The 14168-nt window shown below is 28.7% G+C and overlaps 3 protein-coding genes across 3 annotated transcripts; 1 reads left to right on the top strand and 2 right to left on the bottom strand.

The window, feature by feature from the left end:
- Positions 1-887: 887 nt before the first annotated feature.
- On the bottom strand, positions 888-2704 carry Rpl18 (ribosomal protein L18). The gene is given in 5 exon segments (XM_072888560.1): positions 888-1254; positions 1428-1634; positions 2372-2458; positions 2599-2619; positions 2621-2704. Coding segments are annotated over 5 exon segments (654 nt in total). The 5' UTR covers positions 2690-2704; the 3' UTR covers positions 888-984.
- Positions 2705-7220: 4516 nt separating this feature from the next.
- Positions 7221-11172, bottom strand: LOC140663588 (odorant receptor 46a-like). The gene is made up of 6 exons (XM_072887842.1): positions 11024-11172; positions 9061-9444; positions 8555-8938; positions 7928-8129; positions 7519-7674; positions 7221-7296 (listed from the first exon to the last, which is right to left on the bottom strand). The coding sequence occupies exons 1-6, from the start codon at positions 11170-11172 to the stop codon at positions 7249-7251; spliced, it is 1323 nt and encodes a 440-aa protein (XP_072743943.1). The 3' UTR covers positions 7221-7248.
- LOC140663503 (uncharacterized) lies at positions 11027-14137 on the top strand. The gene is made up of 7 exons (XM_072887732.1): positions 11027-11248; positions 11349-11522; positions 11804-12006; positions 12091-12244; positions 12385-12653; positions 12758-12976; positions 13052-14137. Exons 1-7 carry the CDS (start codon positions 11200-11202, stop codon positions 13103-13105), a joined length of 1122 nt encoding a protein of 373 aa, XP_072743833.1. The 5' UTR covers positions 11027-11199; the 3' UTR covers positions 13106-14137.
- The last annotated feature ends 31 nt before the right edge of the window (positions 14138-14168 follow it).

The following is a 14168-nucleotide window of genomic DNA, read 5'->3' as shown; positions in this document are numbered from 1 at the left end:
TGTTCGTTTTAGCTGAACTGGCTGCACTAGTTCAAAGTTTATCTTTCTTCTTCCAATGCAAAAGGAAAAAGATAAACTCTGAACTAGTGCATCAAATTTAGCTGAAACGAACAGACATATAACGAAGGAAAATAAACGCAAATCAAAACGTGAGAAACGAAAACAAATTCAAATTAACAGTGACATAGTTACAGCGTTGCATAGTTATTTTTTCATATTTTGACCTTTTATTTGCATTTTATTTTTCTCGACTATGATTTCTACGTTTATCTTTAAATCTGCTTTTTTTATTTTACCATTGAAAAGTCCAAATTAAGTTCAAATGATTATAGTTTAATATAAATATTTATTTTGTATTATTAAAGTTGTGTTTTCATTACTAATCGTCGTTGAACTCCTATCTTTTTTTTTCTACCTTTTGATTTGTATATTTGTGAGCTTGTTTTTATTAATTATTATTTTTTATAATTTAATATCGCTTGAAACGTGATTTACACCTAGCTATTTTCATTGACAGAATGAATGTTTTATTACATGTAAGTATTTTAGCACATTCAATCATAAATTGCTTGTATAAATAGTAAAATAAAACATTTTTCTTCCTGTATAATAATTAACGCGTTTGTACAACTAATACAAAAAGCATCGTGTAAATCACGCCGAATCTCTGTCATTTATTATTTAACTTTATTATTTAATCCTTTGCACACATCAAATGTTCACATAATTCAGGAGTGCAATTCTAAATCATGACAGCAAACTTTGAATATATAATATTACAAATAAACTCGATAAATAATAAGTTGTAATAATGAAATCGAGAAGTTTACTAATAAATGGAATTAAAAATTCTGTGTACCTATAGTGTGATAAAGAAGAGAACAGAGTAGTTATTAAGCCAACATTTATTTTCAAGCCAATCAATCGTGTGGAAAAATGATTGCAAATGATAAAGCGACCGCTGAAGTGTATTTGTTATTAAGTTTATTTCTTATAACCGCAGCTGCGCCTACGACCTCTTGCCCTCTCGAACTTTCGGCCCTTAGATCGCACGTATGGCTTCGAGTGAGAGTGCGGTACACCTGGTGCCGGACCGAAGTGCTTAACGCTCTCACGAGCCTTACGTGGCCCTTGCATCAAAACTGTGCGCTTGCCAGTTGGTGCGCGTAGTGCCAGCTGATCAAATGTAATAATTTCACCACCGGCTTTCAAGATGCGTGCCCGAGCTCTCTCGGTTACGCGTAAAGCACATACCTGTAAGATTCAAAATACCAAAATCAATTACTATATATGCACTAACATTACATCATATATATCACGCATATATCTTATCACGTACTATAACAATATAATAATATTATTATATAATACAATTTCAATATTTCTATGTTATATATTTAATATCAATATATATGTCATATATATACCGTCAACTTTGGAATTTCAAAAATCCTAGCGTCATCAGTGACGGTACCAACAATCACAGCAACACAGTTCTCTCGTCCAGGTTTCTTCATGAATCGCACAATACGTGCGAGTGAGATAGGTGGTTTATTAATTTTACTCATAAAGAGTCTTCTCAAAATAATTTGGTTGAATTTTGAATTTGTTCTTCTCGCCAGGAACCGATATAGCTAATATAAAAATATAATTTTTGTTAATACTATGATTTTACAATATAAACTTACAGTTTTCAAACTTAAGCCCCAGAGTCCAGTATTCTTTAGAAGCTTTACAAATTTCCAACAAAGAACGTATTGTACATCAAACGAAACAAATACATGTGTACATAGTTCATCAAGAACTAAGAGCAAAAGCATAAAAAATTAATATGAAAAAATTCAAATATGTCTTCTCAAGGAGACATATTTCCCATAAACTTTTATTTGTGCGAGAAAAACTATACTGGAGAAAGTTTGAAAACGGCAATTCCACAATAACCGAAAAATTATAGTAAACATATATCAACTACAATAATCGCTTTTCGATTTACAAACAAGCGAGATAGGATAGTTGACAAGCATTTCTCTAGCGAACTTTCAAAATTGAATCAGTCTATAAAAGACCTGACACAGAGTGCAGCTCGCAAGAAGTTAGGTTAAACAAATTTTCCTCCCCTTCTCTATATTAAAAATTCTTTACTCGATTAATAATCGAAAAGATGATGAGAGGTAAAATTGTAAGCTCTTGTGTTGTCTCTCACGTGCAGTAAAAACGTGAAACCTAACCTCGAAGATACAAATACTGTGAAATGATGGACGCACTTTTAATTAGATTTGAATACAATAAAACCGCTGTCTTCAGCCAATAAAGTATTTTGATTATTGCTTATGCGTATTAATTAGTAATATGAAAAGAGAAGCTCATTTACCTTAACGAGAAGACGTAAATATACGTCTTGCGACTTGGGCTCCGTTCGTCGCACCTTCCTGTCATGCTTATGATTAATATCGATACCCTGCGAAAAGAAATATGCGTCGTTAATTGAATTCTAACAGTTTAATATTCGATGCGCGAGTTTTATTATCCCGATTGATGGGCAGCAATATAATATCGTCCGATTTTTCGAACGAATCGGACATCGTCGACCCATCTTACCATTTTGATAAACCGGAAAAGAATCTATCCACGCCAGAATCGTGTATACACTGTATAGAGAGCGGAAATGACAGAGGGCACCGCCGGTCATGGTTCCTTTCCCAGTGGGAAGTGAGAGAAACGTCAAGAAACACCGCATAGACTGCATCTTAATTTCTGCTCCTTTCTTCGTCATTACTTTAATGATTTATTGACATTTTTATTAAAACTTAATAAATCTATTATTTTAAATAATAACATCATTACTTATCGGTCACCTGTTGAAAATAAGGTCCAGCTACCACTGGCGGAATATTCAAATGTAATTAAAATATTTGTAGTTGGTTTACAATTTATTTTACAGTTTATAACTTTATATTAAATATTTTTTACTAATTTTTTGGCAGAGTAATTATTCTTCATTTGCTCTACTATATTCATTATGTGTTCTAATACATTTTTCCAATTTAGTCATCATTCATTAATTTTTAATGATATATTCACAAAAAACAAATTTTTTTCTCTAAAAAATATATTTCTAAAAGTTTTTCCTTCATTATATTTAATATAAAATAATTGCCTCCTAATTTTAAATTTAAATTAATTCATAAATGTCTTCAAATGTGCGGCAAACAAATTAATTTAACATTGCGCAAATAAAATAAAAATTTACATTAATTTTGACAAATTTTCAAAATTTATAAAATTTTTTATATTTTATTTAATAAACTAATACGATATGGTGAGGAAGAGTTTTTCTCTAAAAAAATGTATTTCTAAAAGTTTTCCCTTCGTTATATTTAATATAAAATAATTGCCTCCTAATTTTTAATTTAAATTAATTTATAAATGTCTTCAAATGTGCAGCAAACAAATTAATTTAACATTGCATAAAATAAAACAAAAATTTACATTAACTTTGATAAATTTTCTAAATTTATAACATTTTTTTATATCTTATTTAATAAACTAATACGATAAAATGCGATATGATGAGAAAGAATTATATATTTATAAAATATATATATTCTATTTCTTAAGAAAATATTTCTAACAATAACAAATATAATTTATATGTATTAAAAAATATATATTATTTTCTTGTCAGTTTTTTCAAATTAACATTTTGATTAAATTTAGTATTTTAATTAATTATAACTTAGTTTTTGTTATATCTAACCTGATAAAAAACCAAATAAGGACTATGAATATACTATAATAATATGTACTGTAGATTCAACTGTGTGACGAATTCTTACGACATTCCTTCCAAAACAATCTCCGCGGAGAGAAAGCATTGTCAGAAGTAAATACAATATCATAGAGAAATTAAGCAACCGTAGAACCTATAACAACGAAGTCATGTCGAATAGAGAAATAATAAAAATAGAGATAAACAATTAGTTGAAACTAAAGACGTTGTCTCCGAGGAAAGCCTGTCTGCCTGCAAACACACACGTTTCCAACAAGGGATACATATAATTACACACACACACACACATATATATATATATATACAGGGTGGACCATTTTAATCCATCCAGTCGAATATCTCAAAAACCAAGCTCAGGAGAGAAAAATGTTTCAGACAAAAGTTGTATGGTTTCGAGGAAGCCATAAGATGGTACTATTGGTTTGACCTTGAAAAGTCACTTGAAGGTAATGTGAAGGTCACTTCAAGTTTTTTAAATGGAACACCCTATATATTTTTACATATTCTTGTAGCTCATCTCAAGAGCTTTCCGAAACACTTATGACAGTATTTTTCATTAAGTATTTTTTGAGTTATAAGGCTTCAAAGTTGCAGTATTTTGACATAAAATACAAGATATCTCGTAAAATATTCATTTTTTGATTATCTTACTCTAATACTTTTATGCACAGAATAACGAGACGAATCAATTGGCATAATTAAAACACATAATTATGTTAAAGTAAAAATCTGAATTTGCAACTAACAGTTACACATTTTTACTTTAACATAATTATGTGTTTTCTTTACACCAATTGATTCGTCTTGTTATTCTGTGCATAAAAGTATTAGAGTAAGATAATCAAAAAATGAATATTTTACGAGATATCTTGTATTTTATGTCAAAATACTGCAACTTTGAAGCCTTATAACTCAAAAAATACTTAATGAAAAATACTTTGTCATAAGTATTTTGGAAAGCTCTCGAGATGAGCTACAAGAATATGTAAAAATATATAGGTTGTTCCATTTAAAAAACTTGAAGTGACCTTCACGTGACCTTCAAATGACTTTTCAAGGTCAAACCAATGGTACCATCTTATGGCCCTCTCGAAACCATACAACTTTTGTCTGAAATATTTTTCTCTCCCGGGCTTAGTTTTCGAGATATTCGACTGGATGAATTAAAATGGTCCACCCTGTATGTATATATATATATATATATATATATATATTATAACTAATATATAGCATTTAAACATTTACATAATAATTTATTAATTAATTATTAATTTTGTCATATAAAATTTTTGCAATTAATTTTTGAGTTATTACTGTGCAAGAAAAAATGTTTTAAAAGATAGTAATAAAAAAATTAATATTTTGTAATAATATAACATACGTATATATTTCTATGTTTTCTGTCCTCTTTAATTTTTGCTATATTTAGTATTTTATAAAAATTTATCGGAGAAAAAAGTTTATGTTTTAATACAAATAACAATACCTTGTTTTGTGTTAATATATTGAATCATAACACAGGCACAACGTAATTCCGCAAGCCTGTAATAATCGAAGTCTGGATCTGGTTGAATTCAGTAGCTTCCGGACTCATCAGGAAGGTCTTGAATTCCGCACTTTACCAAAGGGACCCGTTATATTCCTAATGAGAACAACAGAGAGAAATCATTAATTAGAAACCGTAGCAACCATAGAGATGGTTCAAGAGCTTACTCCTGTCGAAGAAGCGATCGATGATGCATCGACATCTGCTATTAAAAGGTATCCAAGCACAACAGCAGTATCTAAAGTATAATTAAACAAATTAAAATAAACACTTTCATTGTTCATTTAACTGCAACTGCTTGGTAAAAATTTAATCAATTTTTTATTTCTTCGACAACCAAATATTTTAATAGAAATATATTAAAGTTCATGACAAAAATGGGAATATTAACAGAAATTAAAGCGATAAAAATCACAATGCATTCTGCAAAAATGATCTAAAAATTCTTAAAATAAATTATTAAATAATATTTGCTGATTAAAAACTTTTTCTCAATATTGACAAATTGAAACAACAATGTAATTTGACATACAAATATTTCATTAAAAGAGTCATAATTTCATTATAATTAATTATGATTCTTTAAAGTTATAAAATTATAAAATATATAAAGCATATAAAAACGAAAATATTTTTAGACCGGAATTAAATTGAACACGAGGGTCAACTACCACAAGAGGAAGACGATAAAGAGTTGTCCATTTTTACTGCTTTTTATATACCAATATTTTAAATTATGAAATATTTTATTATCTCTCTCTCTCTCTCTCTCTCTCTCTCTCTCTCTCTCTCTCTCTCTCTCTCTCTCTCTCTCTCTCTGCATAATTATAATACAAAAAATATAAATATATATATATATATATATATATAAATTATTATTATATATTAAATTTTTAAATATTATATTTATACTTGTATAAATTACAAGTATATTAAATTATATTTAATTTATATAAATATAAATTTACTTATTGTTAAAAGGAACTAAATGTATCCAAGTCTGTACCAAGTTTTCGCCCCTTGATGAATCATAGACATTTTTACTCTAAAAACTTTTCCCTTATGTGATATCCATTAAAAGTAATAAGAAATTTATGTTTAATTGTATTTCTGTTTGCTTTAAATCCAATGACATTAGAATATGAGCACCGAATTGAGCACTGCATCAGAACTGACCTAGAAAACGCTTTAGAAGTGACAATTCAAATGGCAATAGATTTAAACAACTTTGACCAGGCAGTAACTAACTAAAAAGTCGAAGAGAATACTATACAGGAGGAAATTTCTAGGTCGACAAATGCGGAAAAACCAGTGTCCAACAGATTCCGCGCGCCTTCATCAGGCAGTAGAACTGTCATGTCGACGGCGACGACATCAATGCTATTAAATGACAACGATACTAAACTCATAATAATCACCGTTATATAGATTATAAGGGATTAAAATAATCTTAATTTCTTTTTTTAATTTAAATAATTAAATAAACAAAGAAATTAAGATTAAATTAACTTAAATAAATATTTCAACAGATACGTAAAAATTATTATTTTACTACTTACATTATCATCTGATAATCAATAATTATGCATGTTATTATTTATGATAAAACTAAGTTATTATTTATATTTTTCAAACTAAAATATGATATATATATATATATATATATATATATATATATATATATATATATATATACATAAAATTGAGAAATAATGAAAATAAAAATGAGATAAATTATAAACATAAATTTCAAGATTTTTATACTTACTAAATTTATTTAAATCTACAATATTATTTGTATCTAATATATATATATATATATATATATATATATATATTATAGTTACTAAATTTATTAAAAACTACAATATTATTTGTATCTAATATAAAAACATTCTCGACTATTTACATCTTAGGAACGTTGTAATACATTAAATGCCGAATATGATGTTTTCAGGACCTAAAAAAATTATAATGTAAAAGTGATAGCAATATAAATTGAAATTCTATAGAAACAAATACTTTTAACAAAAAATAAAAATTATTAAAACTTTTTAAATACAAACTTTAATAAATACTAGATCACAAACCGTAATTTTGTTAATCGAAATATAAAATATTTCTATATTCTAGTGACTTAAAAAAACTTGTTCTATTATATTTTTTCAACAATAATACTAACATTGCTATAAGATTCGAGAGAAAAAGTTATCAAGAAGCTGCTTGTAAATTTTATAGGAATTGTGCTACGTTTCATTATCATCAAGAGATCTTTCCTCTCGCTAATCGATAAGAAAAACCAATTCATATTGTATACTGCATTTCCTACGTTGTTACTCTATTAAAATTACAAGGAAAATAATTATTTTATAATAGCATTAATTTATATATCAATTTAAATACATTATTTAATATATTGACTGTTTTATATTAATGTTTTATATACACATGTATTATACAAACGTTTTTGTAAAAAATTATATACTTTTCGGTAACATTCATAAATGTAACAATTAAAATATTATTTGTTAACAGATACTAAGAAATACATATATAGAATTGACAAATAATTTATATAAATAACTTTTTACCTTAAGTATTACTTCGTTTCCGGACCAGCAGTAAACGAAGATTTGTACAAACATACCAATAATGTATGATAACAAAGTCGCAACTTCGGAGCCAGTAATATGTGTTGACATATAATACACAGTTGTGCATAATATCAATATACTTCCAAAGAATTGACAGAAAAGTACCTGATTGAATACACTGTTTACCGTTTTGGCGTAACTGTAATTGTCTCATGTTATCTTTGTACACAATATGAAGAATTCATTGTATTGATAATGAATTCATCATCAATATCAATACGAGATTTTATTATCTATATAAGAGTTATACAAAAAAATTACAAACTTTAATATCACGTTATACTAAAAAAATTAATTTACTATATATATATATATTAAGAAAATGTAAAAAATTAGTATGCCTTCAAATTAGATGCTTTTCTATTAAAAATAAATAAATAAAATAAAATAAATGAAATAAGTAGTTATAAATTATAAAATAATAATAAAAGTTTACAATAATTTATAATATACATTATAATCAAATATAAAAAATAAGTACAAAATACACTACAATTTAATTATTAAATTAAAATAATGCCTATAATGTATAATAAAACAGGTGTATACATAATATATACTAACTCGTAAATTCTGAGATGATGACCTACGTATCTCGATATCATTGTTCTTCCGTTATCTGATGAAGTAGGTGAAAAATACTTTTGACATCGAGCTGTTTTATTAATCGCTAACTGAAGCCGACATTCGAAAATCTCAAATTGAACACATGTTTGCAAAAAAAGTCCAAAAATTAGAGTATCCGTACCGACATTAATAAAACTGGCAAAAATCAATGCTACAATCTGATGGATTGATGTAAACCAAAAGAACATTAGAGACTCATTAGAATCATACGGCAGCCAAGCTCTAAGTGGTAAATTACCCTGCATAATATTTGTCACTGATCTTATCAAGAAACTTGTCATGGAGCTTGTCGCCAAAAGTGAGTACTTTATCGAGAAAGACCTGCGAAAAATCATAAATAAAAACCTATAAAAAATTATAAATACAGTTTGTAAAACTTTTTCTTTCTCTCGTCAACCTTTCGTCATAGTCATTCAAGTGTCACAATAATTGCGCGTTCCCACCTGATAAACTCATTAAATTTCATCTGTATTGCCATTTCAGCTTTGTTTCGGGGTTTACATGGGTCTTTTAGTAACGTTTCAATTAAATCAATGATCGCATTTCGACGTACTACAGCGATGGTGGCTTTACAACAAACACTGACAATAGTCGTAAACATTAGAGAATTGGTGGCAAAGTCATCCATATTATCAATGATAAGAACGATATCCATGAATTGAGTTAACACCAAAAAGTACAAAGCTACTATTATAACAATGGTAAACACATTATACAACAGCTTAGCACAATTCGATGACCACTTAATGGGCCGCCATACACCACCCACAGTATATATTAAAAAATTTAGAGACAGCATCTGTATTCTTGTATTTTTAGAAACAAAACTTATTAAAACATTGCACAAAAGTATAATCACAATGCAAGATATGGTTTAAAAAAATAGATATTATCCCAGGTATTTTTTAAATATATTAATTAGTTTGTGAATTGTAAACCAAGAAATATGACGATTTTAAGCAAAATTTAGTTTAATACAGAATTCACTGTAAAATTACAAACAAAAGTTCACTACGAAATTATTCACGAATATTTTTCATACACAACATATATATGTGCGTGTATGTACATCTTGCATTTAATATTTAAATTTAATTGTTTGATTATTATTAAATTTAATCTAGCATAAAGATAAAACATAATATTATCATGAGTTAAAAATTTCGATCTCAGTTTAAATTAATTGTATTCTAACGTGTGTCACTAAAAATAAAAAATAAAAGTTTACATATTTTACGCATATTTTACCAGAATATTATACTTTACATTATTATCTAATAATAGAATATACTTAAAAAATGCTACTTTACATTAATATAACTTGTTTCAATATCGTGAAGATAATTAAATTGCAAATGTCGAGTAAGTCGAGTAGATCCTGTTAGAAACTACATAAAAGTTTGATTGTTTCAACTTTGTAATTTTTCATATTACCATTTAATTACGGTTATTAATAATTTGATAGAGAGAGAAAGAGGATCGTTCTTTATATAGTTTTTTTCCGATACACAATATTTTCCGCCTACGTAAATATTATATAATTGTGAGAAAGTCGCCGTATTTTTAATGATCGAGGGGTACCGGCCGTTTCATTTAAACACATGTTGTCATATTCTCATCGAATAAAATATTTATATATATGTTCATGCCATTGGCAACTGAAATGTAATATTTTATTTCCCACAAAGTCAGAAAAATTCTTACATAAAAATATTCTTACATATTATAGAAAATTTCTTACATATAAGAATAATGAAGCCAAAGGGATATATATAATAATAAAACAGAGAGAGTCTGCATAATGTTTTTTTATGAAGTTATGATAGAGAAGTTTATTGTACTTGTCACAAATATATCTTGCAAGATATCGTGTAATATAAACAATATAAAATAAAATATCTAGCCTCTGTATATATTATTTATCATCATTGTCTGTTTTTGTTTAACTCTATATATATAATAATAATAAAATAATCGCCATGATGAAAGTCGCTTTTGCAAAACGATGATAAATAATTGTATGTGAAGTGATGGTAAACCGAATATAACATTTTTTAATATAAAATCATTTTCATTGCAACGCGCTAATACGTTCATTCAAATATGTCCTCGATTTTTTCAATCACAAAAAGAAATTACAAAATAAGATACAAAAGTATACATACATTTATCATTCCGCGGTGTTGATTGTGGATATTCGAGCTCATGTAAACATGATGTAATATAAATATATATATATATATATATATATATATATATATTTTTTTTTTTTTTTTTAAATAAATATGTAATATTTCGTCGGTAACTGTGAGAACACCTGTTTCACTGACGTGATTTAGTTCCGCGAAAAACGAACAGATGGCGCTGACGCATGAAGTCCGCGTCGGCGTGTCATGTCAAGTGTACTTTACGTCAGTCGAGTTGGTGGCGAGTTTTAGGTTAGTTGAACGAAGAGACCGGGCGAGAGCGCGGTGTTTCCAAGTCCAAAGTGCCACTAAAGAATCGTCCCCAATTTTTCTCCTGACGACACCGCGCTCTCCGACGAGGAAACGCATTGTCAAACGGTTAAATGACAGACAATTATGGCAACGCCCATTTGTGATAAGAAAGCCAGGGTGATCGTTCTAGGAGGTGAGACATTCTTTATTTCATGTATATATGTATATATGTACTCTGACACATGTAAAGCGGAAGAGCGCAGATAAAACGGTGACTTATCACGTTCGTGCAGGATGCGGTTTCATTGGACGCAATCTCGTGGAATATCTCCTGGATAACGATCTGGTTTCGTACATGCGAGTCGTGGACAAGGTACCGCCGCAGACCGCGTGGCTCAACGCAAAGCACCAGCGGCTGTTCGAGAACCCTTTGCTCGAATTCAAGAGTGCTAATTTGATTAACATAGGTAATCAAAATAGAATGTACTGGAGCAAGCAGAGAAAGAATAGGAATCTTGTTCGATAATTAGCAAACATCCTCAAATTTTGATTATTCATTAAAATCAAATCATATTCTTGATAATTTGTAGGAGAATAATTGAATATTTCTATTATTTCATTTAGTCTTTATATGTATTAATTACTCAAAACTACCTTATCACTCTCATGCCTCAGTCTATCATGTAAAATATAAAATATGATGCAAATAGTTATTTATAAAAAGATAATTCTTGTCAACTTATCCAAGCATCCTGCCAAAATGCATTTTCATCTGACGAGCCTATCGATTATGTGTTCAATTGTGCTGGTGAGACAAAGAGCAGCCTCACAGATCCAGTGTATAAAGAGGGTATTTATAAATTGAGCTTGAATTGTGCCCAACTAGCGGCGAAGATTAAAGTCTCGCGTTATGTAGAGATATCTTCCGGCAACCTTAGTGTCTCTGAAAAGGTATTCTTTTAATATTGATATATATTTTAATTTAATATATGAATATGAATTTTCATACAGAACTTATTGTACAATGTTACATAGACTCCTCATAAAGAAGAGGACGCTGGAGAACCATGGACGTTTGTCGCAAAATACAAATTACAAGTGGAACAAGAATTGAAGAATGTGCTAGATTTGAAATATACAATACTCAGACCAGCCATTGTATATGGTTGCGGTGACAAAAATGGCTTAGGTAATTCTGACAAATATAATTTCTCTTTCATAATTTATTTTATTATTGAAATGTGTACATCAACCTCTAGCAATATAAAATTATCAATATAAAAATATAAGAAGAAAAGAGTAAAGCTTAATAAGTTTTGTAATTTTTAGCACCGAGATTAGTAGTGGGCGCAGTTTATAAGCATTTAGGAGAAATGATGAAATTACTCTGGGGACCAGATCTTCATATGAATACGGTTCATGTGAGAGACGTCGCGAGAGCTATTTGGCATGTGGCCAACAGGCCAGAAACAATAGGTCAGACGTATAATCTCGTCGATAAGGGAGATTCCACTCAAGGTTCCATTAGTGCCATAGTTTCAGAACTGTTCAATATTAATCACGATTATTGGGGCACGACGCTATCCACACTAGCTAAAGTATATTATATTCTTGCATATATTTATACCAAAATGTAATATTTAAAAACAGATTATTAAAATTTCAAAAAAGTAGTAATTACATATTATACTGTTCTTTGTAGACTGATATGAATTCTGTTGTTGAGGAAGTAAATGACAAACACATGGGCCCCTGGGCAGAAGCATGTCGCAAGGATGGAGTGGAAAACAGCCCTCTATCGCCCTACATAGATCAAGAACTTTTATATAATAAACACTTATATTTACAACCTGGAAAGCTTTCAAATACCACAGGATTTACATACTTGTATCCTAAATTAACAAAAGATGCTCTTACAGAGGTAAATCATTAATTCTGAAAATCGAGTCTAAAGAGAGAGAAATGCACATAAAAATATTTAAAAATGATTTTGCAGGTACTCAATGACTATGTAAGCATGAGAATCTTTCCACATTCTTTGGTCCTGTAAACTTTAGCAATATCGACTGCCGAATTCAAATATATCAACACAAGCATACGATAATTCTATAAATATCCATACGGACGCCAAGCGCCGTTTCACCGTGTGCCTAGAAAAGGGTTCTATATATATTATATACATTCTATTACACGTTATACATCTTTACTTGACGCTTGACGCGTGCCAACAGATAATATTATAAATGAGTTTATAGAGAAGCGCATATATCTGGAATTTGAAGATTTCGTAGACAGGCCTATCGCCAATGTGATAAAATAGCAATTAATGTACTTAATTTTACCAAGTTAATTTTCAAAGTACAGAACTCTTTCGCACCTTTTTTAAAAAGGTCGCGCTAGTCAAACTCCTAATAATGATTCGAAAGAAAGATCTTGTACACAAATATATATGTATATATATATATATATATGTGTATATATATATATATATATAAAAAAGCTTAAACTTAAGACGATATTCATAGTTTATAAATCGATTTGGATGAATATATTTTAAATCATCACAAGAAAGAAAGACGCTTTTTATATACCATTTTTTCCAGACTGTGGATTGTAATAAAGTTGTTGAGAATCCATATACTTTTTATTGTTAGATATATGGGAGAAATTTTCTTTTATATTTGCTACATTCCAAGATATATCTTCCATAAGCTGTGAATTAAGTTGAGAAATCTTTCTATTCCAGTCAAATATTACTATTAAATAGCTTTATCGATAACTCGGGTATGTACGACCTAAAGGATCGCATAAGTACAAACATTGTTAGAGACGCGTTTAAAAGGTACATACAAAAGGTACACCTTATTCATGTATGAATGATTGTTTATATTGGTAAATTTATATACGAGCGCTGCATGTATTTGCATTATACATTTAATATAAAATAAAAAGAAAATGATTATTCGTCTATTGGCATTGAATGCCTCAATGATATTAGTATTACATTTTCGATTCTATTGTTACACGCCGATGTCGCTGTTTATAGATTCTTTGATAATAAAGTTGCTCCATATATATGAAACTGTAAACTGATTTTGCTGTACCCTTGTAAT

This window comes from Anoplolepis gracilipes, chromosome 3 (genome assembly GCF_047496725.1).
Source record: "Anoplolepis gracilipes chromosome 3, ASM4749672v1, whole genome shotgun sequence".
Classification (NCBI taxonomy): Eukaryota; Metazoa; Arthropoda; class Insecta; order Hymenoptera; family Formicidae; genus Anoplolepis; species Anoplolepis gracilipes.
Note: the sequence above shows the minus strand (reverse complement) of the source record. Positions and strands in the feature narration are given on the sequence as shown.

Bases quoted from the DNA above. Each gene is read 5' to 3' on its own strand.
- LOC140663588 (XM_072887842.1), bottom strand. From the start codon at position 11,172: ATGCGTTTCCTCGTCGGAGAGCGCGGTGTCGTCAGGAGAAAAATTGGG. The intron at 9,445-11,023 runs GTACACTTGACA...TGTTTTAATAAG, and splicing joins ACCAACTCGACTGACGTAAA to TTTTGTTTCTAAAAATACAA. The intron at 7,297-7,518 runs GTTAGTATTATT...TAATTTTTTTAG, and splicing joins CTCTCGAATCTTATAGCAAT to GTCCTGAAAACATCATATTC.
- LOC140663503 (XM_072887732.1), top strand. From the start codon at position 11,200: ATGGCAACGCCCATTTGTGATAAGAAAGCCAGGGTGATCGTTCTAGGA. The intron at 12,245-12,384 runs GTAATTCTGACA...TGTAATTTTTAG, and splicing joins CGGTGACAAAAATGGCTTAG to CACCGAGATTAGTAGTGGGC. The intron at 12,977-13,051 runs GTAAATCATTAA...ATGATTTTGCAG, and splicing joins CAAAAGATGCTCTTACAGAG to GTACTCAATGACTATGTAAG.